At 37.9% G+C, this 26,597-nt stretch overlaps 1 protein-coding gene across 2 annotated transcripts in view; it reads left to right on the top strand.

Moving 5' to 3' along the window:
- The window catches only part of NALCN (sodium leak channel, non-selective), a 222,683-nt gene that overhangs the window by 192,239 nt on the left and 3,847 nt on the right, over positions 1-26,597 (top strand). For both annotated transcript variants that reach the window (XM_058824922.1, XM_058824921.1), the window contains 20 exons: positions 652-708; positions 1,082-1,202; positions 1,304-1,435; positions 3,120-3,287; positions 4,408-4,512; positions 5,610-5,716; positions 7,676-7,796; positions 7,890-7,988; positions 11,431-11,524; positions 12,059-12,165; positions 12,566-12,640; positions 15,377-15,496; positions 16,490-16,558; positions 18,729-18,877; positions 19,589-19,682; positions 20,456-20,588; positions 21,102-21,217; positions 23,482-23,639; positions 24,290-24,440; positions 26,080-26,229. In XM_058824922.1, the coding sequence (XP_058680905.1) occupies positions 652-708; positions 1,082-1,202; positions 1,304-1,435; positions 3,120-3,287; positions 4,408-4,512; positions 5,610-5,716; positions 7,676-7,796; positions 7,890-7,988; positions 11,431-11,524; positions 12,059-12,165; positions 12,566-12,640; positions 15,377-15,496; positions 16,490-16,558; positions 18,729-18,877; positions 19,589-19,682; positions 20,456-20,588; positions 21,102-21,217; positions 23,482-23,639; positions 24,290-24,440; positions 26,080-26,229 (2,326 nt within the window). The remainder of the gene's footprint in view (positions 1-651; positions 709-1,081; positions 1,203-1,303; positions 1,436-3,119; positions 3,288-4,407; positions 4,513-5,609; positions 5,717-7,675; positions 7,797-7,889; positions 7,989-11,430; positions 11,525-12,058; positions 12,166-12,565; positions 12,641-15,376; positions 15,497-16,489; positions 16,559-18,728; positions 18,878-19,588; positions 19,683-20,455; positions 20,589-21,101; positions 21,218-23,481; positions 23,640-24,289; positions 24,441-26,079; positions 26,230-26,597) is intronic.

Genomic DNA, 26,597 nt, shown 5'->3' with positions numbered 1-26,597 from the left:
AGATACAGAGAATCTAAAAATATTAATCAGAAAAAGATTAAAGTAATAAAAGACATAGAGCTTGTGGAAGGGTGTGTGTGTGTGGGTGGGTGTGTGGGTGTGGGTTTGTGTGTGTGTGTGTTTGTGTTTGTTAACTGAGGGTATCATGTGACCACAGAATCATAGACTGGTTTGAGATGCAAGGGGCCTTAAGGATCATCTAGTTCCAGCCCCTCTGCCTTGGCCAGGGACATCTTTCACTAAGCAAGGGTGCTCAGAGCCTCATACAGCCATGGTCCAAGAAGTTTTGAAGTAATTGCAAAGAGCATTTTGGTGCTTAAAATTCAGTAGCAGGTTGTCCCCCTTATTCCCAAGAAAATTACAAGATTAAGTCCCTGTTTACAAAATCAAGACCCAAAACCACCTGTCAGTTCAAAGAATCTTAGAGGAATTACAGGTATGCAATGAGTTAAAGTGATCCTAGTTGTGTTGATAATATGCCTGAAATTGTATAGAATTAAATGAAACTTATATAGGCATTTAAAATACAGACAGGATAAAATGAAGCCTTGATTTTGGACAGAAATTACTTGGAGTTGATGGATGCATGGTATAATTATAATGCTGACTAAAATAAAATGTAAATGACTGTATCTTTTCTTCTTTTTATAGTTCTAAAACAGATCCTGTTACTGGAGCTGTGAAAAATACCAAATACCATCAGCTTTAGTAAGCACTGCAAAAGTAACTTTGCTTGGTCTCATAAGCCTGCAGTATAAGTGTGCGTGTGCACATGTGCATGACTGTGTAAATGTGCATGCACATGTGTACTTCTTTTTTCTTTTTCAAAAATGTTTTTCTTACCATGGAGTTGTTTGGGGAGAAGGATGAACAGAAAGATGATTTTTAATCAGACTTTTCTTCTTCACTTGCATGCAACTTCTCTAGTTTTACTACGCATTTCTGAAATACTGAAATCTTTGACACTTCTCAGCTCAATTTATTTTTCTTAGTAAAGCACTCTACTGTAGTGTAGGCACAAAGTAAGTACACAGAGATCTGGGCATTTCTGTAATGGCATTTCCTTGTGTATCATTCACAGTGACTTGCTGGGTTTGGTCACTTACCTGGACTGGGTCATGATCATTGTTACGATATGCTCCTGCATTTCCATGATGTTCGAATCCCCTTTTAGAAGAGTTATGCATGCTCCAACACTTCAGGTACTGCCACTAAATCATTTTACAATTATTGAACCACAGTCACCTTGCTTTTCTCCACTGACTGTTCCTAAATTATGGTTATTCTCTGCTTTTGTTTTCAGATTGCTGAATATGTTTTTGTGATATTCATGAGCATTGAGCTTAATCTGAAGATTATGGCAGATGGCTTGTTCTTTACGCCAACAGCTGTCATTAGGGACTTTGGAGGAGTTATGGACATATTTATATATCTTGTAAGTTTTTATATTTATGGAAGGTTTTTGTGGCATTCTTAACTCTGATATATTTGGTTATATAAATGTTTAGTAGTGTGAAGAAGTTTGTCTCTGCACCCTGATACAAATAGTAGTGATACATGGATGTGATAAACACCTGGCAATTTAGTATGGGGTCGTTGTATGACCCCCTTTAAATTCTTTATTTGTTGATATGTTTTAAGTATCAAATATTATTTTCCTTCAGAGGAAACTTGAGAACTCTGACCTCATTTCAGCGTTTTTATGCAGGAGAATCTTAATTTTACCTGTTTCATAGATATTGATTGCTTCTTCCCCTCTCAACAGAATTCCTGCTTTATTGAAGGTGTTTCAAAACCACTTACCATTTGACAGAGGGCACATCTTTGTTGCTGGTGTTGCTATAGAAGAAAGCAAAGGAACCTATATCCCATATCTATCAGTAGTGGTTCTCAGGAAAAAAGTTTCTCAACAGTTCTCAACAGTTTCTGGGAAATCTCTTGCATTCCATTAAAATACGAGAGGAGGGTGTCCATTTCCTCTTCACATACAACAGTAAATACCATGGAATGTGTCAAAACCAGTGCTCAGTATAATACAGTATGAAATATTTTCTAACTTAAGAAATTACTGAGAAAAATGGCTTTGATGGATTTAGATTAAATCTTTCAGAGATTAATCCACAAGGCAGATGTGCTGCATAAAATTTGTCATGATCAATTTGTATCAAAGATTTTATTGTTAGCAGAAATAAAAATATGCATACTTGTACAAAACTCCTATTTTAATATGCATAATTCCTGTGTGCTTTAGTTTCTTGAAATCTCTCTGAATCCCTCTGCTTGTCTGAAGGAAAAATTTCAGTGGTGTAGTTTGGATATTCCAAATATGACTGCAGTGATCATAAAAGACTGTGGAAGAAAGTCAGGACTGTTAAATCTGTTTGTTTTGGTGGGGTGGCTGCCTTTTATCACTTTGTTTTTAACAAATTATATCAAGTTTTAAATAACTGGTGATATTGTCTTGATCCTCCAGTTTTTGTGCACTTACTTCTTTGTAATACTCTCACCTCTTTCCCCCTATGATAACACTGGCTTTTAAAAAATAGGAAGCATTTAAAAGATGTTAAATCAATAACCATTTGTCAGAGATTGTTCAGGTTACACGACACAGCTATGCTGTTTGAAAACACTTCCAAAAACATAACATTTGTGTAATGAAACCACATGGTGACAAAACAACTTATGCCTGTAACAAAGTGATAGGAAAAACTGTCAAGGAAACTGTTAACAGACTTTCCAGGTGAAGATTTCTCAGTTCCAGGGTAGAATCTCTGAAATTAGAAGGAGGAAGAGAAATAATGCTGCCTGCTACAAGAATATAGTTTGTGTCCCTGTTTGAGTCAGCCAAATTGATTTCTCCTTTTGGAACTATTCCATCTAATTAAGCATATAAAATGGATTTTGAGTCAAAGGGCAAGACAAAGACAAGCTGATGCCAATTAGTTAGGACAATAAGCCAGGATATAAGAGATCTAAGCCCTTTTTCTAAATTAGATGCTCTTTTGCCTTATTCTTAATTTTAAGATAGAAATTTTCATTGACCTTCTGTGCTGTGTCTATGCCAAGTAAGACATTGTAAGCCTGACCTTTCTTTGCTTTTTCTGTCCTGTCACCTCCAGGTGAGTTTGATATTCCTGTGCTGGATGCCTCAGAACGTCCCTGCCAAATCTGGAGCTCAGCTCTTAATGGTGCTCCGCTGCCTCCGACCTCTTAGAATTTTCAAACTGGTCCCTCAGATGAGGAAAGTGGTGAGAGAGCTGTTTAGTGGCTTCAAGGAAATTTTTTTGGTATGTGCCGATTTTTTTTCTTTGCAAAAATATATGAAGGAGTAAGATAACATTTTGATATAAAATTCATGTTTTCTATCCTTTTCACCATTGTTGTCTGTTTACTTTTCATTGTGTTATCACTACAGATGACCACACAACAGGCTAAAAATCAGAATATAAGTAACTCATACTGAGTAAAGCTGTCGTAATAATTCTTTTAGAAACTATATAATTTGTTTAGCATACTTTTAGTCATAATTACATAGGAAGACTATTGAAAAAAAAAATCTACCCCTTTTTCACAGTTCTGGTTGGTCAAGGAATATGAGTAGTAGTGTATGGAAGCTCTGTAAGAACAAAAGTTAACCTGGTTTCTGAACTGCAGGTCCCTACCTTCAAGCTTCTTGAGAGGCAGCCAAAAACAGTACAGATATGGATCTCATTCTTATGTCATTGTTGTTATTATTATGATCATGGCCTTACTTACAGTGATAAGAACAACAATGGAGTCTGTGATTGCTTGATCAGACATAATCTATTGTCTTGGGATCCCATGTGGTATTGGTCAGCCTAAGCAACAGCCATCTTATTCCTTAATAGAGGGCTTTATTAGGTCAGGTTGTTATAAAACACTAAGCTACAAAATATTTGCAGACAGTGATAGAGCAAGAACAAAAAGTATAAAGCTAGTTGGCATTTCATAAATACTGTATTCTATTGAAGATATTTACATCTTAATTTGCTCATGCTTATCTTAACTGGAGCTATCCTGGAATCAAATATCTTCCAGTGGCTTAATCAGATTAATTAGCCTGAATCAGCAAAACAGAACCAGCACATACGCAAGTACTCAAACAGTTCCTTTAAAGTGAATGTCAATTCTTATGCATACAGAATTTAGAAAGGTGGTACACTGAGCACAAGAAAACTTTTATCCTTATCTGTATATTAAAAATAAGACTAATATAACACAGCACCTGGTTACTGGACCAGAACCTAAAGAAATGTGTCTGTCACCAAAGCCATATCTCCAGGTTTACACCCCAAAACGATCCTCCCTGCTGTTCCTCAAGGGAGCTGACACCCTTTTTCAAGTCTGCAGAAGAAGAGTTTAACAAATCCAACTTCATCTTTACAGGTTTCTATTCTTTTGCTGACTTTAATGCTTGTTTTTGCAAGCTTTGGAGTGCAGCTCTTTGCTGGAAAACTGGCTAAATGCAATGACCCTCACATCATCTCTAGGGTAAGAACTGCTTTTCTGCTTCAAAATAATGGTGTGTTGTGCCATTTCTGCCTGCTGGGGAAAGCAAGAGGGGCAATCAGAGCTATCATATGAGAAACAGAAGTCTTGGGCTCTTCCTTGTTCAGAAGTAGGATGATGGAGGGAAAGGTGATTAAGACATCAGCAAATGAGGGTAGGGATGGGTTTCCATATAATAACTAAAGCAGGTCCAAATATTGGGGACTGTCTTAAAAAAAGTTGTCAAATGAATGTCATGTTACCTGCAAAGGACTGGATGGCACATGGAATTAATCACGGAAAATAACACCTTTGCATTCCTAGGTCCACAACTGAAAAACAGGTTAGACTGCTAGAGGTCCAAGTCAATGGAGATGCCAAGTGGAGAAAGTTATCTTTGTTTCTTACTCCATTTGGAGAAATATCATCATGACCTAAAGAGAGCAGTGGTCTTTAGGTGTTACATGGCTTTGCAAGGGTCTTCAGGGGTGAAGAGATAGACGAGAATCTTGGCTTCATGATCAGAAGGCTAGATTTATTATTTTATGATATATAATACATTATGACTATACTAAAAGGAATAGAGAGAAAAGTTCAGAAGCTGCTAAGCTAAGAATAGAATAGGAATAGAGTAAACAAGAGAACTCTCTCTGATTCTGTCCCAGAGAGAGCTCAGTCTCTGATTGGCCCTTAATTGTAAACATGGAACATGGGCCAATCACAGGTGCACCTGTTGCATTCCACAGCAGCAGATAACCATTGTTTACATTCTTCTTCTGGGGCCTTAGCTTCCCAGAAGGGGAAAAATCCTAAAGAAAGGATTTTCCACAAAAGATGTCTGTGACATTTAGGAAAGAGGTCAAAGGCCACATAGTCTTGCAAATTGAAAAGCACTTTCAGTCCTGAAGGAAAAGGTACATGGAACATTTACTGAGATGCCTTTTTCATTTGGGTAAAGGTCCATGACTATTAATCACAGACTTATAAATAACCCTTCATTTCTGTGTATATTGCTTTCCCATCATGGCAAATATGCTGTTTATGCTGGCATGTTGACATCTCTCACAGGCTTCTGTTTAATCTCTCATATTTCACTATAGGAGGATTGTCATGGCATCTTCAGAATAAATGTAAGTGTTTCCAAAAATCTCAATTTAAAGTTAAGACCTGGAGAGAAAAAGCCTGGATTTTGGGTGCCACGAGTCTGGTGAGTTGCTACACTTTGGCCTATGTTTCTTCAAGAATGGTACTGTTGGTGTAGAAATAATGGCTCAAATGTGATGACATTAAATCACTGATGGAGGGGTTTTGTTGTAATTCAAGTGATACTAAGAGTAAAAATTCTGGCATATTTAGCAAAAAGCCAGATATATGATGTTTTCCAGATTTGACCTCCATTTCATAAACCAGAAAGGAAGGAAAAAACCTCTAGGTACTGAACCTATATAGGAATTAGATTTGATTTGGTTATTATTACAGTGGGAGTTATTTTCTTGAAAAGTATCATCACTTAGTTATTCTTTAGTACTATTATGAAGGCAACCTCAGAGCCATAAAGCAACAATAGAACCTAAGAATAAATAGAAAAAGATGGGAAGGAAAAGAAATGGAAATCAACCAGCCTACAGCTACCCATAAAAACAAATGATTTTATTTTGTCTAAAAAAAGCCTTTCTCTTCTATGGCCATCAACCATGCCAGCCAGCAGTTTCTTTCTTTTTCCAGTGCAGGGAGTCCTTGTGGTCTATCTGGTGCAAAAGTGCAGTAAAATTCATTTAAAAGCTAATGTATGTTTTTAATTTTTATTCTAATACATTTAATATTTCCCAACACCTGAACAGGCAAAACTCACTCTTTTTAATTGTTTACAGTTTTCATTTGGTTGGCATTTTGCAAAATCAGCTTAACAGCCACAATTATTTTAATTGGCCATATGTGGGGATAAAGAATGTACCAGCAGTGGTAGATTCAGAGCCACCCTACACCAAAGAAATAGTGTACTGTGATTTGAACAGTCAGTAAAACTCTGACATCTGCAGAAGTCTTTGTTTCTGTATGCTTCAGATAAATTCTTTCTTGAGTAAGCAAATTCAATCCTGTGCAGCTTGGTCCAGAAATAAGCAAAAACTGTCTTAATCAGCATAACTGTAAACTTTGGGGAATGTTTTGTTACTGCAGAAAAATGTTTTACTGCAAAGACATTTATACCACCTGTTGGCTGTCAGGCCAGATTTTCAAGAGCCAGATGTCAGTATAAGGACTGCATTAAAAAGAAGTACCTACATCTGAGGGCTCTGTTTTCACTGAATGGTTGGATTCAAGAAGCACCCAACACATAATAACTCTTCTGGAATACAACTATTTATCTTATAAACTATGGAAAAGTCATTGCAATCCTTGGATTATCTGACTTGGATTGTAGAGACAGAACAACGTGCTAATCTAGCCCAAAGGGAGTACTTTTAATGTTCAACTGGAAATATTGTCTTGAATCTCAACTGATAAATAAGGTCAGAGCACATGGTATAGGGAAGTCATGAAGATGTGATATCCTCTTATGTCCTTTTTTAAGTTTTGCTTTATGCTATCAGTTCTTCATGATTATGAAATAGGGAACAACATTTTCTGAACAATCTTATTGACCATGGAGTCTGAATCTTTTATGTGGGTTAGAGAATTATTTCCTGCAGGTAAATTTATTTTAGAATCTGGCAAATGCCATCAGATCAATTTTTTCCATGAATGATGGTTTTTTCTTTCATTGGCAAAAGCTTTAAAATGCAGCAACATAGAGTCATAGAATGGTTTGGGTTGGAAGGAATTGTAAAGATCTCTAGTTTCAACCCCCCTGCCATGAGCAGGGACCGTCCTTGCACTATACCAGGTTGCTCAAAGCTCCATCCAGCCCGGCCTTGAACATGTTAGAAGCTTTATTGCTGTGAGTCAAACTCTGAGTAAGAAAATAAAACATACATAGGAATCTAAAAAATTATGTTACATATCTATTGCTGTTGCTATTGTTTTCTTATTCCTGATATCGATCTTTGATATGTTTCAGAGGCTTTCACTACAACTTTGCAAAGCATTTAAATGTTAGACTATGAAGAATCAAGGTAACAAATAGAACTTTACTGCTGGTTACACCTATTTGTTTTCTGCATTTCAGGGCAAATCCTCGGAATTTTAATTTTGATAATGTGGGCAATGCAATGCTGGCACTATTTGAAGTTCTGTCATTAAAAGGCTGGGTGGAAGTCAGAGATGTTATTATTCATCGTGTTGGGCCAGTAAGGAAACACATCAGACTCTTTGAATTCTGCAACAAATATCTATAGGGTTTTCTTTTTTTTTAACTATTAATCTTATTTCTGTCTATTCAGATCCATGGAATCTACATCCATGTTTTTGTATTCCTTGGCTGCATGATTGGACTGACCCTTTTTGTTGGAGTTGTCATCGCTAATTTTAATGAAAACAAGGTACTAAGGAAGTGATTTATTCTGAGTGAGAGGGTTTATTGAGTATAGAACTGGCTCTGTCAGAAACCTGAAATTTACATTACAATGTCTGCATTACCTGGTAAGGCTGCCTTTAGTACTGACTTACCAGTCTTATATTTTGCAAGACTGCAAATATGGCTTCAGATACACCTGATCCATACTTGCAAGAAGATCACAGCCTGTGATGACAGCGATCCATCACACACTCTATCAAAGCTGTTAGAGTTTATTTCTAGTGCAGCTGTGCTGCTAGATGGAGATTGAACATAAAGAACTGTGTATTTACAGATGCTGCTTAGTTTGATGTAGGTGTACATGTGGTGGCAGATGAAAAGATGTGTTATACTTGCCTGTGTTGCAATGAAGGGGTCTCTTAAGAACCCTGGCACTGCAGTATTTCAGATCCAAAGTAAAGCTCTGTGGCTTTTTCTTTACACACCACAGTGTACATTGTAAAAATAATTGTCCTTCACTCCAACTAAAAAGGTAGCTAGATTCCTAGACAAGTTCACATGGGCTTTTTGGATTACCCTGAAAAGGAGAAAAACCTGCCCTCAAGGGAATTGTTTCAGAGCAGCTCATGCCTACGCTTGTTAAAAGGTAGAATCCTCTGGATGGGATTGCTGCACGAACACTTCACAACCTTTAATATGAGGGGGTTTTCTGAGCCTCTTGTGGTGCCTCTGAGGCATAGAGACAAAATTATTAACTTTTTCCTCTTTCAGTTCAAAGTCAAAAAAATAATGAGAAATGGTATTTTTACCACTCGTGGCTCTGAAGGGAAAGGATGACTACATGCTATGGGGCATGGAGAAGTGTGACAGCCCAGTGTGCTTGTTCTGGAGCTGGGTGCTGGCTCTGGCCCTGACCCTGACCCGAGCCCAGTAGCAAACACAACCATTGAGTTTGTCCATCAGGGAAACCACTTGACTCCTTCTGGAAGGGAGCCGAGCAGCACGTTACTGTAGTTACTGTTATACGTTACTGTCATGAAGTGGGGTCAAGCACGTTGTGAGCCAAATAAATAGCCTAAAACCTCTACTGTTTTGAAGGTATTTTTATGTTTGCATAACATCAGTGTAATTTTGGTAAGATGAAGTGCAGTCATTCCTGTTAAAATATATCTGCTCTAGAGAACAAGAAGCAATGTATGAATAATTCCTTTTCTTATTCACTAGATTTTGCTTGTGGATTAACAAAGCTGTATGAGAACCCCACTGGATTTTTATAGATGCTTTTGTCACTTTTTGTTCATCTGTGCAATATTACTTTTCCTTCAAATTTTTCAATACACACACGAATACAAGAATCTTTATGCTTTTTGTCCTTGCTCACTAGTAACAGTTCCCTGTAAATTACACTGAACAGGCACACCAGGCAATATTTCTATAGAATTCACATGATATTTAATGTATAAATCTTTTATATCTTCTGGTTCAGCTTCTTCAGTTGTTTCTTAATGACCAGCAGTGGCATGTAATGTTTGTTTTTCTTTCTTTTTCCTTGACTACTCATTACTTTTTATGTATTTACTGTAGAGAAAAGAAAATGTTTTCAGATTTGAGTTGAAAATATTCATGCTAATTAAGTGGGCAAGAGTTTCAGCCCAATTAATATTCAAGTAGAGGGAAGAAATGTCCAGAAACTAAAAAAAACAAAACAATGTAGAGAGATGGCTGGCAACTAGCCCAGAAAGTAGAGAGCAAAACAATCCACAGTTTGAGGCCCAGTCACATTTTCTTAAATCTAGTTACTTAACCAATGTATTAGTGTTTAAAGTAGATATTTTTTTTAGAAAATTCCTGGCTAATATACAGTTAGAACAATTACAGGAGTAGTTGATGAGGGTCAGAGTTGGGTAATTACTGAACAAACTGTTTTAAATAAGAACAAACGATTTTTTAAAAAGAAAAATTTATAATCATTTCAGATATGCTCTAGTTTTTCATATGAGTTGTTAGAACTGCAAGTGTGGAAACGTTGGACTGGGAAGTACCACAGTAAGCTCTGGGCTCTGTCCTTGGTTGTCCCAGTGACAGGGCAGTAGCCCAGATTATTCCAACCCCATTTCAGTCCTCAACTATCACTTGTCTCAGCTCCTGAGTGCCAGGAGTTCAGGCTGCAGTGAAGATGTGCAAGACTCAAGTATTAGTTGGTGCTTTGAGCTGAAGCCCAAATGCAAGCACAGCTCCTCCAGCCTAGCCTTGCTCACAGTGCTCTGCTCTGTGGTTCCCTTATGATGACCCTCCTAGTGGAACTGGCAGTTTCTGAGCAACAAAGCAATTTGGCACCACTAGATTTTACAAAAATCCACCTTTTTGCCACCTTTTGTCTTGTTTGCAGTGAAAACTCTCCAAGAATATAAAGCAGACACGTTCCTTGGGGGAATGTGTTGCCTTTTAATCTAAGTGTTTCTGAATGGTGCCATTTGGGCCTGACAGGAGTAGTGAGCATCTTTACATCTTCACTTTGTCTGCATTGTGTTGGAAGGTACCTCTTCCCAGGGTACCATCTAGGGACACAGCTCCATAAACGGATCATGTTCACTGACAGGGAGAAATTCTGACCTTATCAGTTGCACAACCAGCCACAGTTCCAGCATCTACACAATCAAATGCCCAGGTAAGGGCGAAGATCATGCCAGCCCTTACCCAGCTCAGTGTGGCTCTTTCTGACAGGGACAGGAGCCAAGTGTCTTGAAGACAGGATTTCGACATTTACCTTGAAAAGGTCTCCTTTGTTTTGTAACTCTAGAATCCTTCTGTGATTACAGAATCCTTACAGTTCTCTAAAGTGATAAGGAACTCATTTTGTTTTGAAGGTCATTTTAGATAACGTTCAGTTCTGTTTGAAGTTTGCTCTGTTATGTGAACATTTTTGCGCATTACCAGCTACCACCCTCAACCCTAAAGGTGTGTCTTCACCTCTTTCTGTGCTTCCTCTGTGGAGAGCTCTTGTAGATTCATAGCATTCTATTATTTTATTTCAATTACACCCCAAGCAGAAGAGCTGTAGAGACCAACAGTGGTCTCCTGGAGGGCTCCTTCCCTGAAGAAACTAGTGGCACTAGTAAGTCACGGACTCTCTGCTGCAAAGTCCAGACAAAATCCACCACTCTGCTTCCTGGAAAATGACATTCAGTCAAATGGAAGACCTCCTGCAGTGTTTCATTGCCCACAATGGGCTGCTGCTACAAAGAGCAGCAACTGTGCCTGCTGAGTTGAGTCCCAGAAACTCACAGCTAATGCATCCAGAAATCCTCTTGGGTAACAGCTGATACTTCAGACTCCATTCCCCAAGCAGTGTGTTATTTAAGGGAAGTTGTGTATGTAACTTTATTTCAGACACGAAAGAGAGTGTTGTTTTCATGTTACAATGCTGTTAAATGACAAAAGCTTTATATGCTTCTTTGTTTATTAAGGGGACAGCTTTACTGACTGTAGATCAGAGACGATGGGAAGATCTGAAAAGCAGACTGAAGATAGCACAACCTCTTCATCTCCCACCTCGTCCCGGTATCAAAGATATTTTGATTTTATTCATGTTGAGCCCTAGTGTTCGTAATTCCCCAGGAGTCTGCGATTCAAATTAAAACTGTAATCGTGAGGCCGCTAGGAGGTTGTGCATAAGTTAATGTGGAAACAGGCTCCAACTACAGATCTCTCCATAAGGCTATTAAAATCAACCCTAAAAAGGTTGTGCTTCGATGGTTTTAGGATAAGCCTTAATGAAAAATTTATTTTCTAAATGAAAAATATTTGCAGTTGGCTGTAATGATATGAATGGAATGTATTAACGTGACAGCAGTTGAATGATGCACTTGCCCTAAAAGTACCAAAGCTTTCATGCAACACTGGTGTTCAGTATTTGAAATTATATGTTCAGAAGCCCTATTTGATATGGAAAATTGTGGCAGAAAATTAGAAACATATTTTGAAAAAATGGGAAAGGATTATTTTGCCTCTAATGAACATGGAAAATATGTCAAGAAATAGGGGGGGAAGTTACTGTGTATTTTAACTCTCCTCCTCAAACTCTTTCTTTTTCAGATAATGATGGCTTTAGAGCAAAGATGTATGATATAACTCAGCATCCATTTTTTAAGAGAACTATTGCTGTACTTGTCCTGGCCCAGTCTGTGTTGTTATCAGTTAAGGTAACTGTGTTTCTTTTAAGCGCTTCATTACAGTAGTACAGCATGTGTTTGCACATTTCCTAACACCAATTAATGATCAATTGAGCCATTAGTGTGATGAATGCAAGAAAATGTGATTTCTAGATAAAGCAATCTCAGCTGGCATAGATCACTGTAGATTAATTGTTACTTGTGGAGTTCAGTCAATTTCTGTCTTTTTGTAGTCTGGTCCATTATTTATAATTTCCATTTAAGGTGAAAATCTGAGAGAGGAGTATACCAAAATGCCATTCCTTTCTGAGTATATTTTAAAGTGAAATTCATTCATTAACAAAACCTTTAAGAAAAATTAAGGCAATGAAGAGGCATTTATTCTGTTTAACAGCTATTCTTCTATTAATGGACTGTGCTTGTTTTTCAGTGGGATGCTGCAGATCCAGTAACTGTGCCTTTAGCAACAATGTCTGTTGTTTTCACCTTCATTTTTGTCCTTGAGGTAAAGTAATATATTTTTTGACTTCTTGAGATTAAGACTTTTATGTATATATTTCATTTGTCTTTAGGGATGTTTCTCATTCTTCACTAGGATGTTTATTTCTGAATGTGTACATGCAGGGTTCTCTATGTCACTTGTCTTTAAACATGTATTGTAAGAAGAAACTTTTAATGTGTTATAGTCATACTTCTCTACACCTTGAGCTTTGTGTCTTTTTATATATATTCAAGGCTGAGTATTTAACAGTGTGTTTTGGTGAACCCAGTGACCTCTTTTCTTGTGGAACATCTCATATTACATTCCCTCCATACAACAAAAGGTCTGTGTTGCCTCGCAGAAGTTCTGCTTCACCCATTTATGTTTTGCCCGGTGTGTTAATCCCCACTCTTCTGTACCTATGACAAAATCAAACCTCTCTCAGCTTTGTTTTGGTTTCAATATCATACTTCATTTTAATATCTTTTTTATAAGCTACTCTCTAGCTGCAGTATTGTCCAGTATTTTATAAGCTACTCTCCCGTATTGTCTATCTTTTGCTGCACAAGTCTGGCTCCAGTGTGGTAGCAGTTCTCTGTCTATGAGAATATTGTTATTACAAACTCTGCAAGGTGTAATTAGCCTATTTTCATAGGCCTAGAATCTAATGATTTAAACACATTTTGGAAAACATATACTTTGTTAATGTATAAGGATATCCATTTAAGATTAAAGAGGATGCTTCCTCTGTGGTTAGGATAGTACATAATTCTTTATAAGTTTTTGGTTGACTACTTTTCTTGTCAGTCCCCTCTGAATAGCTGATACTGACCACTATCAGAAACAGGATAGTAGACTACGTTTCCCACTGCTCTAATCCAATCTGACAGTTCCTATGTTCCATTGATAGGTTTTGCCAGTAGTGATGAATAAAAAATGAAGTGAATACCTTGTAGCAGCTGTAGCTAGAGTATGTCCATGTTGTTGCTTCTTTTTTCCCTACCCAGGAGAAATCAATATCTCTGGAGAGACTGAGCAAACACAGAAAAGTTTTATTTGTGTCATACACTGGCAGGTTTTAATTTACCTAGTAACTATGTCTTTGGAAATACTTTTTTTTCTTATACTGCCAGGGGAAACAAATACACTTCTAGAATTTCAAAGGAACTTTGTCAGAGCCAGGAAAAAATTGTTGACTGTCTCAACAGGCAAGCTATCACACTGTGAGTGCACACAATTTATGGAGAGAGGAAGCAGCTTCCTGCTCAAGATCTTCCCTAATACAGCATAGTTTGGTTACAGAGTCTGCCTTCTGCATAGCTGATGGCCCTGTGTCCAATCTAGCAACTCCTGATTCAGCTTTAAACCTCTGCTTCTCACATCATATATATGAGGTATAGAAAATTGGAAGAATTTGAAGATCTCACTTTTTTTACCACATTGATGATGACAGAGTAAAGGAGATGTGATTTTTTTATTTCCACGGTGTGGTATTCAGTTCAAGATTATGGACACCTAAAGTTAGGTGTTTAAATTCTACGTGTGAGGTAGGTGTTTAAGCTGTTACTGTGATTGGGGAAGATGAAGGGTGAGATTCAGTTACCTGCAGTAGTCACTCCAGAAGGCCAGAGACATTTACAGGTCTTATGTCACCCCTGCCAGACCCATCCATCCCTCTTCAATTCTCTAGGGCATCTCAGGTAACTGAAGGCAAGATACCTTAGTAACTCAAATGGTAATTAGAGATTCAGAGACCATGTTGTTCACTTTGTAGTCAGGCTTCAGAAAACATTATAAGGCAAAAAGCTAACTGAAAAATCAGCCTTTTACCTCAAGCTAGTGTCCTCTTATATTTGGGGTTGTTTTCAGAAATGTTAAATGGCAGGGTTGCAAGGTGGGATAGAAAAAAATAACATCATGAATGCCTGACCGTTAAAGTCTTTAAAAAGTAACTCATAACCTGTTCTGAGATTTAATACAACTTGTGTGTGAGAAACTTTTAAGTGTTCCCTCTACATGCATCACTCTACTTTGGTATCCATTACCTGTTGTGACTATTTCTGTAACTATTAGTATCTATTCTTGAGCTTCTCATCTGCATTCCTGTTACCTAAATTGGAAATGTCAAGCGCTTTGGAAGCTTTTACCAGGTTCACTGTCAAATATACTGCCTTTACTGTTCTTAGCTTTTTTATCTTCCATGCTGCTGAGTACACATGGTGCATAGTGCAGAGTATTCCTTAAAGCAAGAAATATTTGCAATATAGGAAAGCTTCTTAATAAATTTGAGCTGTAGGTGCTGCAGAACACAATTTTATTCCTGAGTTTAAATGTGTTTATGTGATTTTAGCTTGCTTGCAGACAGTTAGCTAGATAGGATGCTGCTACCTTTTTTAGCTACATATTATTGACATGACTTGTTTAACTTGTTTAACTTAAAGCTATTTTAACCCCATGTTCACCTCAGCAATCTATACATTAAGCATTCAGTCTGAGGTGGTTAGCTGCACTCCTGTCTTCGATACTTGAGGGAGGCAGAGAGACAATTCAGAATGCTGTACCAGTTTTCCTCCACCTAAGGGAAGCTAATATTGTCCAGGTAGTCCACGTGGGAATATTTAGCTGAGGTGCAACCTGGCCCTTGTTGTTTAAAACTATTCATAAAATGAACCCAATCAAACATTTTGGAGAATGGAAGAGGATCTCATGGCAAGGGATAATAATTTCTTCATTACAAGTGAGAAATCCTTTTATCCATAGGTCACAATGAAGATTATTGCCATGTCACCTTCTGGCTTCTGGCAAAGCAGAAGAAATCGGTATGATCTCTTGGTGACATCTCTTGGAGTTATATGGGTCATACTTCACTTTGCCTTATTGGTAAGATATACAAAATGCAATTCCAGTGATTAAGACTGTTTTATCTTGAGGCACCAGCAGGGGGATTGCTGCTATATATACAGAAAAATCTTTGAGAGTTTAATAAGGCTGAAATATGTCTGAAAGAAACTAAGCTTGATGCTAAGAATTATTGTCTTGTACAATCATGTAGTGCAAAACTGTCTTACTGATGCAAGTTAGAGTCTATAAATGTGGTAGGAAACAAGCTTTTAGGAGGGATGTAAGTGACAAAAGGAAGGAGACTGAAGAGAGTGAGAGCACTTCTAACAAAGGTCTTGGGAGCATGAAGGAAGAAAGAGGCAAGGTACAGAATACAGACAGGACCAGAGGACTGGAAGAAGGCATAGTTCAAAACTGCTGAACTATACAAACCCTCCCAAACCCAAGAGTGATTCTGTGCCAGTGGTGTTGGTTAAGGGCCAGTGTTTAATTCATGAAGATGTGAAGGAGAGAGAGGAGAAAATCAGCTCTCCCTTCATTTCATACCAATTTTTAAAATTTAACTGCACTCCTAGTTTCTTTATTTACAGGGGAAGAAGAAGGGATGGTTGATAATTGTCATATTCACAAGTTGCCAAAGTCACAACCCTATAATGTCTGCAGGATTTTCTCTTGTCTGCCCCATGTTCTCTTTGAAGAAAAACCTGTTTCATGTGATTAATCATTTTGCCATGACATTCACAGTTTCTCCATGCTACTAAATAGCTTGGAAGACCTGAGGAATTTCTGTAATCCAGCAGCTTCCTGGACAAGTACACCAAGCCTGATGGACATAATTAATATAGGACTGAAGGGGTTTTGGCTTGATCTGTGGGGAGATTGGGTGTGAGTTCTTTATGTTGTTGCTAATCATTTATAATTTCTCTTATTTCATATGGGGACTGCCCTATATTACTAAAAAATCTGTTATCATGATTTGTTCAAGAGATTCCTAGGGGACCATGTTTTAATTCTTTTGTGTTTGTGTTCCAGAATGCATACACATACATGATGGGGGCATGTGTAATTGTCTTCAGGTTTTTCTCCATTTGTGGAAAACATGTAAGTATAAATTAGGAACTACAATTACTGCAGTGCTCATATATAGATTAAAGGACTAGATGCAGTGCATCTCTCATGCAAATTCTGTAAGGCTCTGTTTTCTAGGCAAAAAAAAAAAAAAATTCAAACACCCAAACAGCAGTTTGCAACTTTACATGCTATATTTAAAATGTCAGGATTTTAAGTAGATTGTGTAATAGTTCTATGGTTATTGGAAAAGCTGAATTTTTCAGAAAACAAAGTGCAGCTGCAATACCACAGCTTTTAAAAATGCTCTCTACAATTCTGAACATTCACTGTGCTACTTTCAGCCCTTTCCGTTTCAGCTGAGGTGTGATGGGCATGCTGTTTTTTTATTTTCACTGTGAGACTATTGTATTGGTGGTTGAATGCATCATCTTATTATGATAGTGCTGTCTTTAAAAAGTTTCTTTTTCCAGCATACAGGTCTGTGTCTTTTGTCTCTACAATGTATGTCTTGTCACAATAAAGGATTTATATTCCATTTAAAAACAATTTTGGGCCAAGATGTTCTTCTGAAAACACTGGGATGGTGACAAAGAAAGTCACTTCTCAAGTTTACATTTCTTTTGTGTTTGGATTTCTTCTGGTATAATTGAGAGTAGACTGGCAGAATAAGCATAAGCAGAGAACAAACACATTTATTTAACAAGTGGTGACACTGCATTCCCTTGCTGTAGAACTTCTTAGACTATCCAAATATTTTCTATGAAGTCTGACATATTAAAGTAAATGTGATGAAAAAACTGCTGTACTAGGTTGCCAGGGTTAAGAACAGTAAGTCAAAGGGTTTGTTCATTAAAGATAAAAAGTTTTCTTTAAATTAAACTACACAGAACTTGTTGAGCCTTCGACGTCAAATGAAAAATCCTTGCTTCTCCTATGCAGCCAGACCAAGTGATTGCCTTCAAAGCTTTCTGATTGATTCTAAAGTTTTTTTCAAGATTTTAACCTAGTCATTTGTACTTTCATGTTACCAGCTGTATCAGTTTCACTAATTTACCCATCCTAATGCAATGTGGTGACTAAAGGTCAGCAGGAATTTGGCATGATTATAAAGAAAAGTAACACCCTCAGTACCATTAAAGGGAATTTTTTATCATATCCAAAGTTTTTAAAAGTGTTAGGACAATCTAGGGCAATAAATTCATCAAGAGTAAAATGTAAAATATACATACATGGAAAAGTAATATCTATTATCAAGGCACACAGCCTATGAAATTTTCAAAATTATGCTCTCATTTTGTGTTCTTTGGCCAACTTTGCGGAATCATAGACTCACAGAGTGGTTTGGTTTGGAAGGGACCCTGAAGATCATCTCATTCCAACACCTCTGCCATGGGCAAAGGCACCTGATACTTGACCCAGTTACTCAAAACCCCATTCAACCTGTCCTTGAACACTTCCAGGAATGGAGTGTCCAGAGCTCGTTTGGGCAACTTGTTCCAGTGCCTCACCACCCTCACGATGAATTTCTTCCCAATTCCAAATCTAAACCTCACCTCTTTCAGTTTAAAACCTCTTACTCTTGTTCAGTCACTATATGCTCTTGGAAAAAGTCCCTCTCCAGCTCTCTTGTCACCCCCACTTAGGTACTGGAAGGCTTCTGGAAGGTTTTCCTGGTCTTTCACAAACTCCTGTGAGAAATTACTGGCTTAAAGAAGCTGTACTGATCTTAAGAAAATCTTTTTCTCTGTATGTGAAAGTATTCCTTTAGGTAGGCAGCAGCATCTGTGATTTCTGTCTAACATTTAGGATCACTTTTAGATAAGCCCAGAGTAGCTTACTGCACCACTGTTCATGCAGTGACAATGCTGATACTTCAGGAGAATACTGATCCTGGGATATTATAGTTAAGCTTATGCTGTACCATCACTGTAATATCCTGCACTGTGTTATCCTGTATTACTTTCCCAGGAGCAACATCTTGACCTTGTAAATGAGGAAGATATGCTGATGTCTGTAACAAGTAAAAGCAAACACAGTTCAAATCACATTCATAATGTACCATTTTACTGAGCTCATCCACTAATGAATGTGTCTAAAGAAAGGATTTGTTGTCAAAATGGCAAGTGCAAGAACTCACGTTTATGTTTTGTCTTTGCTTTCCTGAATGCTGTCATGGATTGCTTTTTCTCTGTCTTTCCAGGTAACACTGAAAATGCTTCTCCTGACTGTGGTTGTCAGCATGTACAAGAGTTTCTTCATCATAGTGGGCATGTTCTTACTGCTTCTTTGTTATGCTTTTGCTGGAGTGGTGTTATTTGGTACAGTGAAATACGGAGAGAACATTAACAGGTACAGTATGGAATTCCCACCTCACAGGGATGTTCTTTAAACAGCCTGAGGAAATCACATCTGCTAGAGAAGTTTATCTGTGGTAAAAAAAACAGAACTGCAGATCTGGCTGAAGAGCTCTAAACAGAATTTCTGATAGGAGACACTGAGCCATCTTTCCAGTCTTTGTGCATTGGACAAATGACACCTGCTCCAACCCAGAGCAGACAGAGCTGCTCTTCGTTATGCCAGCTGAAGTATGATGCAAGCAGTACTGTACTAGCCCACAAGAGGCTGAAACACAGTGTGCCTACTGCATCCTGCTGGCATCACCCAGGAACAGGATCCATATAGCTGATACAGAACCCATAGTGATACAGAAGGGAGGCAGTTCTTTGAATGGCCATTAGCTGGAGATTTCCCAGTCATCATCCATCTTCTTACAGAAGAAAATGGAGACAGGAAATGGGACCTGGCCTTGAGTTTTCTTTAGTTCTCTGATAAAATGAGCTAAAATACTCAGACCTCTTCTAAGCTAGAGTTCAGTTATTGTATCTTATGTCATTAAATAAATAATTCAATGGGCTCATTCAAATAATACTGTAATTATTTTTAGTTTAAAAGAGAAGAACAGTAGAAAATGGAATTTTTTTTTTCTTGCCAACATTTTAATTCTGGGAAGTGAAATGATCTCTCACTCTCAATCTTTCTCTCTCTCTCTTTTTAAAACAGACATGCAAATTTTTCATCAGCTGGCAAGGCTATTACTGTACTCTTCAGGATAGTTACTGGAGAAGACTGGAACAAAATTATGCATGACTGCATGGTAATTACAATACTGCCAGAGATAAGTAGACAAGAAATGAAAGATACCACTCTATCTCAAACTGTTTTCAGTATCATAACTTTGTACAAGGAATGCTGGGCTTGCCTTTATCTCTTCAAGAAAATAATTTTCACTAAACTTCAGAATATGATGCACAAATTGCAGTTCCAGTCTCATACTCACAGAGTAATATTTCATAGAGCTGGGCCATTAGATGATTTAAACCCAAAAATAAACAGATGGTTTCAAAATCAGAAATGCAGTAAGTCACTTTTTCACTATTATCTCTGCTTTGACTGGGGCAAGGTGTCTTTTCTGATTTACCTTGTCTTTGATTCCTGCACATTGGCTTATTCCATGTGAATGATAGTCTGGATGACCTCAGAATTCCTCCTTGAATCATTATATTTTGCCCAAGTAAATGTTTGTCTGTGCTTTCCATTGCAAGGAAGATCATATGCCTCTCCTTTTTAAAATTAATGAGCTGGGAAGAAACATTTTGAAAATCACTGTGCTTCAAAGAACCAGTTTGTTCCTGTATAATGGCATAATGCACAATGTGCCCTTTATATGGTGGTAAGATCTATGCCCCAGCCTTTTTTGTCATAACTCTCTCTCTTTCCTGGTTTCTGTCTACTAATGGAAGAGAAACAACCTGCCCACAGTAATGCTCACAGTATTATTCCCTAATTGGGAAGCCTTAAAAAATAATAGTCTTAAATATTAGATTGATTATTATAATTTTTTTTACTTTGTTTTCTTTTGTTTTGAAGGTTCAGCCTCCATTTTGTACACCAGATAACAGCACCTACTGGAAAACAGACTGTGGAAATTATGCTGGTGCTCTTATGTATTTCTGTTCTTTCTATGTCATCATTGCATACATTATGCTAAATTTGCTTGTTGGTAAGTGAAAATAGACATTAATACCAACAAGGTACATCTTGGCATGTAGTATGTTAGATGTGAGGCTGTTGTGCTGTTCAGTATGAGGCTACCTTGTACCTTCAGCGTTACCTTGCATGCACATAATGATTTTGATACTTCTTTGGCTAAATCTCAGGAAGTTTGGGAAGGAAATCTTTTGGAACAAAGAGATATTTTCTATTTGTAGAGTAGAGTTGCCCTACAGAACACTGTTTTCTCAGCTCTTATTTCTTCAGTTAACCTTTGTTCAAACATCATTGGAATTCACTTAATTGATCTTAGATGTTAGATTAGGCATCTCACCAGCATTTAAGATACAGTTTTTAAAAAGCATCGTGAATATTGGTGTGGCAAGACAGTATATTATGCTTTCAAAATCTTTGAAATCTTTTAGCATACAGGCATTTGTTAATATGGAGTTTGCACAACAGAACTAGATGTTACAATGTAACTACAGGATTTCTTTAAGGTGTATATTCTTGTGGTTTTCAGCTATCATTGTGGAGAATTTCTCATTGTTTTACTCAACTGAAGAAGATCAGCTTTTAAGTTATAATGACCTAAGGCATTTTCAAATTATATGGAACATGGTTGATGACAAAAGAGAGGTAAGAAATAATAATCTCTTGATAATAGGAAGAGATACAGTAACTTCCAGTTTTTCTTGAAAAGGAAAATGAGGGAGGAAATGTGTGACAAAATTCTCTTGAGCAGTTACTGTTCAAATTTGAGATGTGAGCATGATCTAATGTTGTTCGTGGCCCTTCGGATATTAACTTGTATTCTGTGAAGTGCTTATAATAGCAGTTTTACAAACAAACATACCTATTTATAGGATCAATATAATAGCATCTTTCCTCCCAGCTCCCTGAGAGTTGTTCCCTTGGAAGTCTACAGATTCATATCCATTTTTTGTGCCTGATTTTCAGAAGATCTTTGCTGAGATTTCAGCACTGCAAAATTCTTATGGGGCGGCTAATCAAGTATGGGCTGGGTGAGATGAAGTGGACTGAAAACTGTCTGCATAGGCAGGCTCAGAGGGTGAGGGTGGGCAGGACAGGTTCTAGTTGGATACCAGGAACTCCTTGTATGCCCCAGGGGTCAATATTGGCTCCAGTCCTGTTCAATATCCTCATTTATGACACAGACAGAGTGGCAGAGAGCACCCACAGCACATTTTCTGATGACATCAAGCTGGGCAGAGTGGCTGATATGCCACAGAGTCGTGCTGCCATCCAGAGGGACCCTCACAGGCTGGAGAAGTGGGCTCAGAAGCCTCATGAAGTTCAGTTAGGAAAACTGCCATGTCTTGCACCTGGAGAAGAATAAACCAAGGCACAGTACCTGCTTAGGCCACGCAGCTGGAAAGCAGCTTGGCAGTAAAAGACCTGGGGGCCCCAGTGGACACCAAGCTGAACATGAGCCATCATTTCCCAATGGTATCCTGGGCAGCATTAGACAAAGTATTGCTGGCAGACCAAGGCAGAGAGGGTCCTTTTGCTCTGCTCAGCACTGGTGAGGCCACAGCTGGAATCCTGGTTTGGTTCTGGGCTCTCCTGTACACAGAGACATAGACATAGTGGAGAGAGTCCAACAAAGGGACACAAAGATGATGAAGAGACTGGAGCAGTCTCCTGAGAGGAAAGGCTGAGAAAATTGGCACTGTTCAGCCTGGAGAAGGTTTAGGGTAATCCCATCAATGTGTATAAACACCTGCAGGGAGGGTGCAAAGAGGACAGAGCCAGGCTCAGCTCAGGGATGCCCAGTGACAGGGCTCGAGGCAACGGGCACAAGAGCCTGAAACACAAGAGCTGCCTCTCAACATCAGGGAACTGTTTGTCACTGTGATGGCGACTGAGTAGTGGCCTAGGTTTTCCTAGGGTGTTTGTGGAGTCTCCATCCTTGGAGATATTCAAAGCCATCTGGACCTGATCCTGACTTTAGGAGACCCTGATTAAGCAGAGAGGTGAGACAAGGTGAGGTCCAGAGTTTCCTTCCAACCTCAACCATTCTCTGATTCTGAAATGAGAATAACATCTGGGAGACTGAGCTGCTCAGATGCCCACACAAATTAAATCATAATCTGAATGATTCATGACATCATTGATACTTGAGTGTGAACAACATTATTGTGAAAGTAGTTGGTTGTCTGTAGTTGGCTCATGGCTGTGCTGGAGAGGGAAGCTGCAGCCTGTACTCATGAGGGTAAGAAAGTTCTGAATCCATGGTACCCAGCACTGACAGAATCTCTTTGATGTGGAGAACCTTACAGCAAAAATCGTTCTGATGAGGCTCATTTAACAGAACAAAAGATATTTGAAGATTGTGAATACCACAGTTTTAGAGGGAAGTACACCCAGTTTTAATTTTGTAGCAACAGATAGAAGTTGTCACCAAAAGTGCAGGATGTGCTGCCTCTTAGAGCAGATAATCTTTAAAAAGCCAGTAAACTCTCAACATTCTCTTGCTCATTTAGAGATGCACAGAGAAGGGCACAGGTTTACAACAAATTATAGACATGCCTATGAGTGTTTAAACTATGGTCTAACTTCCATTTTACAGAGGCAGCTCTTTGGGAATATGATTCTAATTACAGATGAATGCAAATGGGGAAACTAAATCCCCAAGCAATTTTGAAAAATTCTGGCAAAATGAACGGCATAGATTCTCATTGTATATGAGTCAAATAATCACAAAGACTTCTGTGAATTTGCTGAAGAACTGGCTGAGTGTGCACATTCTTCGGCAATGAGTTCACAGTGACTTAAATATGCTAGGAGAAATAGTTTTTCTCTCAGTGATCAAGTTGAATGTCTGAGTTGGTTGTGAGATCACAGCAATAATTTACCATCAATTGTGTAATTTAACACAGGGTGTAATCCCTACTTTCCGAGTGAAATTCCTGCTGAGGCTTCTGCGAGGCAGGCTGGAGGTGGATCTCGACAAGGACAAGCTGCTGTTCAAGCACATGTGCTATGAAATGGAGCGGCTCCACAACGGCGGCGATGTCACTTTTCACGACGTGCTCAGGTACACTGAGATTTTCTCCACATTTTTAGAACAGGTATAACAGCCTGTGTTTCTTTCCAGGCTATCAGGTAGCACTTAGGCTCGGGAGAAGGCAAGACTGGTAGTGAGAGGCACTGTAATTTTAAATGTTTTACAAAAATTAGATTTCCTTTTTTTTCCCTACAAAAATATTAGTGATGGAAAACACAGGTCCTAGGGAATCAGCTCTAAGTAATTTTAACATTTTCATTGCAGGAGGTTTGTCACAAACTACAGTGACATACTCCTCTTGTATCCCAACTAGTGAAATGTACCTTCAAGTGAAGCAACATGACAGTGAGCCTGACTAGAAATAAAATAGATATGGGAACATTATCCAAGCGTAAACACTTAGGGAGGGAAAAAACCCAAACCATCACAAATGCCCTAATTGCTTACAGTTCAGCAGTTCACCTACTGGAGAGGTGGATGTTAGCAATAAGGTCTTTGTTTTGAGCACAGTAAGCCTCTTCTAGAATCATCTCAGCAATTTTTTTTTAGCTTCAAATGTGAATTTACTGTGCACACCTGAATTATGTATTTTTGCACCAAGGTCTTAAGTATGAGATTTGATTCTCTAAAAAATGCAAAGACACCAGAATTTAAATATAAATTAATTGTTTTTCTTCCAGCATGCTTTCATACAGGTCCGTTGATATCAGAAAAAGTCTTCAACTGGAAGAGCTGCTTGCCAGGGAGCAACTGGAATATACCATAGAAGAGGAGGTGGCCAAACAGACCATACGAATGTGGCTGAAAAAGTGCTTAAAGCGAATCAGAGCAGTAAGTCAAGCTAAAGCAGTATCTAAATGGTTGCATCAATTGAACTGCTCAACAATGCTGGAATCTGTGTCCCTATGCTTCATTTAATTTGGAGTCATGATAATACTTATTTGAAGTATGTAGCAGTTGCTAACTGAGCAAAAAAAAGTTTGTTACAGCTCTACAAAAACAGAGCTGTTTGTTGTGGCTCTACAGTGCTACAAAAATAAGCCTCTTTTGAAGGCAAAAACTATATTCCTTTCCAGACTTTATCTGTCTTTTCAATACAGGAAGATGCATATGCACAGACCAAAGTCAAAGGAATTAAGAAAAAAAAACAATTAGATGGAATTTTATAGGCCTAATCCTTCCTCACATAATGTAATTCTATAATTTCCTTGCCTCTGCTGGCAGATGAGAAACCTGTAGATGACTATCCAGATGGAGCCTGTATTAAGATAAATCATTTGAGTGAGCCATTACAGTTACTGTGTGTGCACATGAGCAGTGTCTACATGGAAAGCAGGTGTATGGACCAAGTCACAACATGGTTGCATTGATGACTGATTTTTCAGCAAGTATGAGTCTGACTCCAGGTTTTGACATATATATTTTTTATTTTTATAAAAAATTACTTCTTGTGATAGAAGATTTTCCATAGTGATTTGTCATCATGGCGTCTGTCTTCTGTTTGTAAATTTATACAAATACTTAGCTGGATATTTTGAATATGATGTACATTCCAGCTGAAACATCAGGGTTCAATGATACATAGTTTCATTTTGATTTCATCTCTGTGATAATAATGGCAGTAAATTTAATCTCAGCTCTCAGTTCTGGGTTTGTTCAACTCTGTTGTTCATTTCATTATGATATCAAACTACACTATGATAAAGTAAATATGCTATTCATTTCACTCTAATAATATGGTTCAGATCATTTCACATTCTATGAACCTTTTATAAACTGAATGTAATTATGGAAGTTAAGATATATTTTAAAATTCTCTTGTTATTCTCTAAGTCTCCCTAGAGGGATCATGTGAAAATTACCCAGGAAAGTGAAACTTTCCTAAGTGCTGTTTATTTTAATTTAAAAGAAAATTAGATTGTAAAATTGTAATGGTAGTAGGTTTGTTTTTCTATTTGTACTGTAAATCTATACTTAGTCCCAAGGTTTTCACTACTTTTTTATTCAGTTTTATTGACGGATCTCTCCAAAGCCTATGAAAGAAATCAGAATTTTTTCATTACATTCATGTAGTTCCCTATGAATCTATGTAATTCTCTGTGAATCTCTATCAATTTCCTCATTTCTTTTTCTTTGCAAGAAATTTTAAATGATAAATTCAAAACTTTGTATGCGTTTAAACTCTTTGTATGTGTTTAAAGGTTTAAATCAAGGATTGAGCAATGTGCCTTCCACTTAATGTAGTTCATAAATTTCATCCTCTATTCCCTAAAGGTTAGAAATATGCTAGAATTCACTTTATTTAAATAGCAACATCTAATACATGGATCTTTATTGATGCACCTGGAACTTGCAGCTGGTGCTCACTGTTCAGTTAAGTATTTGGAATACTGTTTTTTTAAAAAATCAAACACTTTGTTGTGACAGAGCAATGAGAACATTTTCTTCATCACATACTGTACCTTGACAGAAACAGCAGCAGTCGTGCAGCATTATCCACAGCCTGCGAGAGAGCCAACAGCAGGAGCTGAGCCGGTTTCTGAATCCTCCCAGCATTGAGACAACACAGCCAAGTGAAGATATGAATGCTCTTAATCAAGATAACAGTGCACAGCCAGAGGTATGTTATCCAGAAAACTATCAACCACTCATAATAAATTCAGAAAACTTCCATATTTCTTATTTGTTCTTTTTTAAACATCCTTTTAACTGAAAAAAAAATTAAAAAATAATACTTTGTTTTGTTTCAGTCTTTGCCATCAGATGCTCTAAGGCAAGATGTTCTAAGGCAGAAATTCCCCAACATATTTAGCTGTCTAGCTATCATAAAGGGCAATCTCAGCTGTACAACTCTGTCAGCCCCAGCTTTCAGCTCTTGCATGAGCTGTGTGCAGGCTTAGAGATGTGAAGCTTTCCAGTTCAGGCATTCTGAAGTAGTGTTTACACTGAGAGGGAGAACACTGGGCATGCTGGGACCTCTGAGCAGAA

The sequence above is a fragment of the Ammospiza caudacuta genome, chromosome 2, assembly GCF_027887145.1.
Source record: "Ammospiza caudacuta isolate bAmmCau1 chromosome 2, bAmmCau1.pri, whole genome shotgun sequence".
Taxonomy (NCBI): domain Eukaryota; kingdom Metazoa; phylum Chordata; class Aves; order Passeriformes; family Passerellidae; genus Ammospiza; species Ammospiza caudacuta.
Note: the sequence above shows the minus strand (reverse complement) of the source record. Positions and strands in the feature narration are given on the sequence as shown.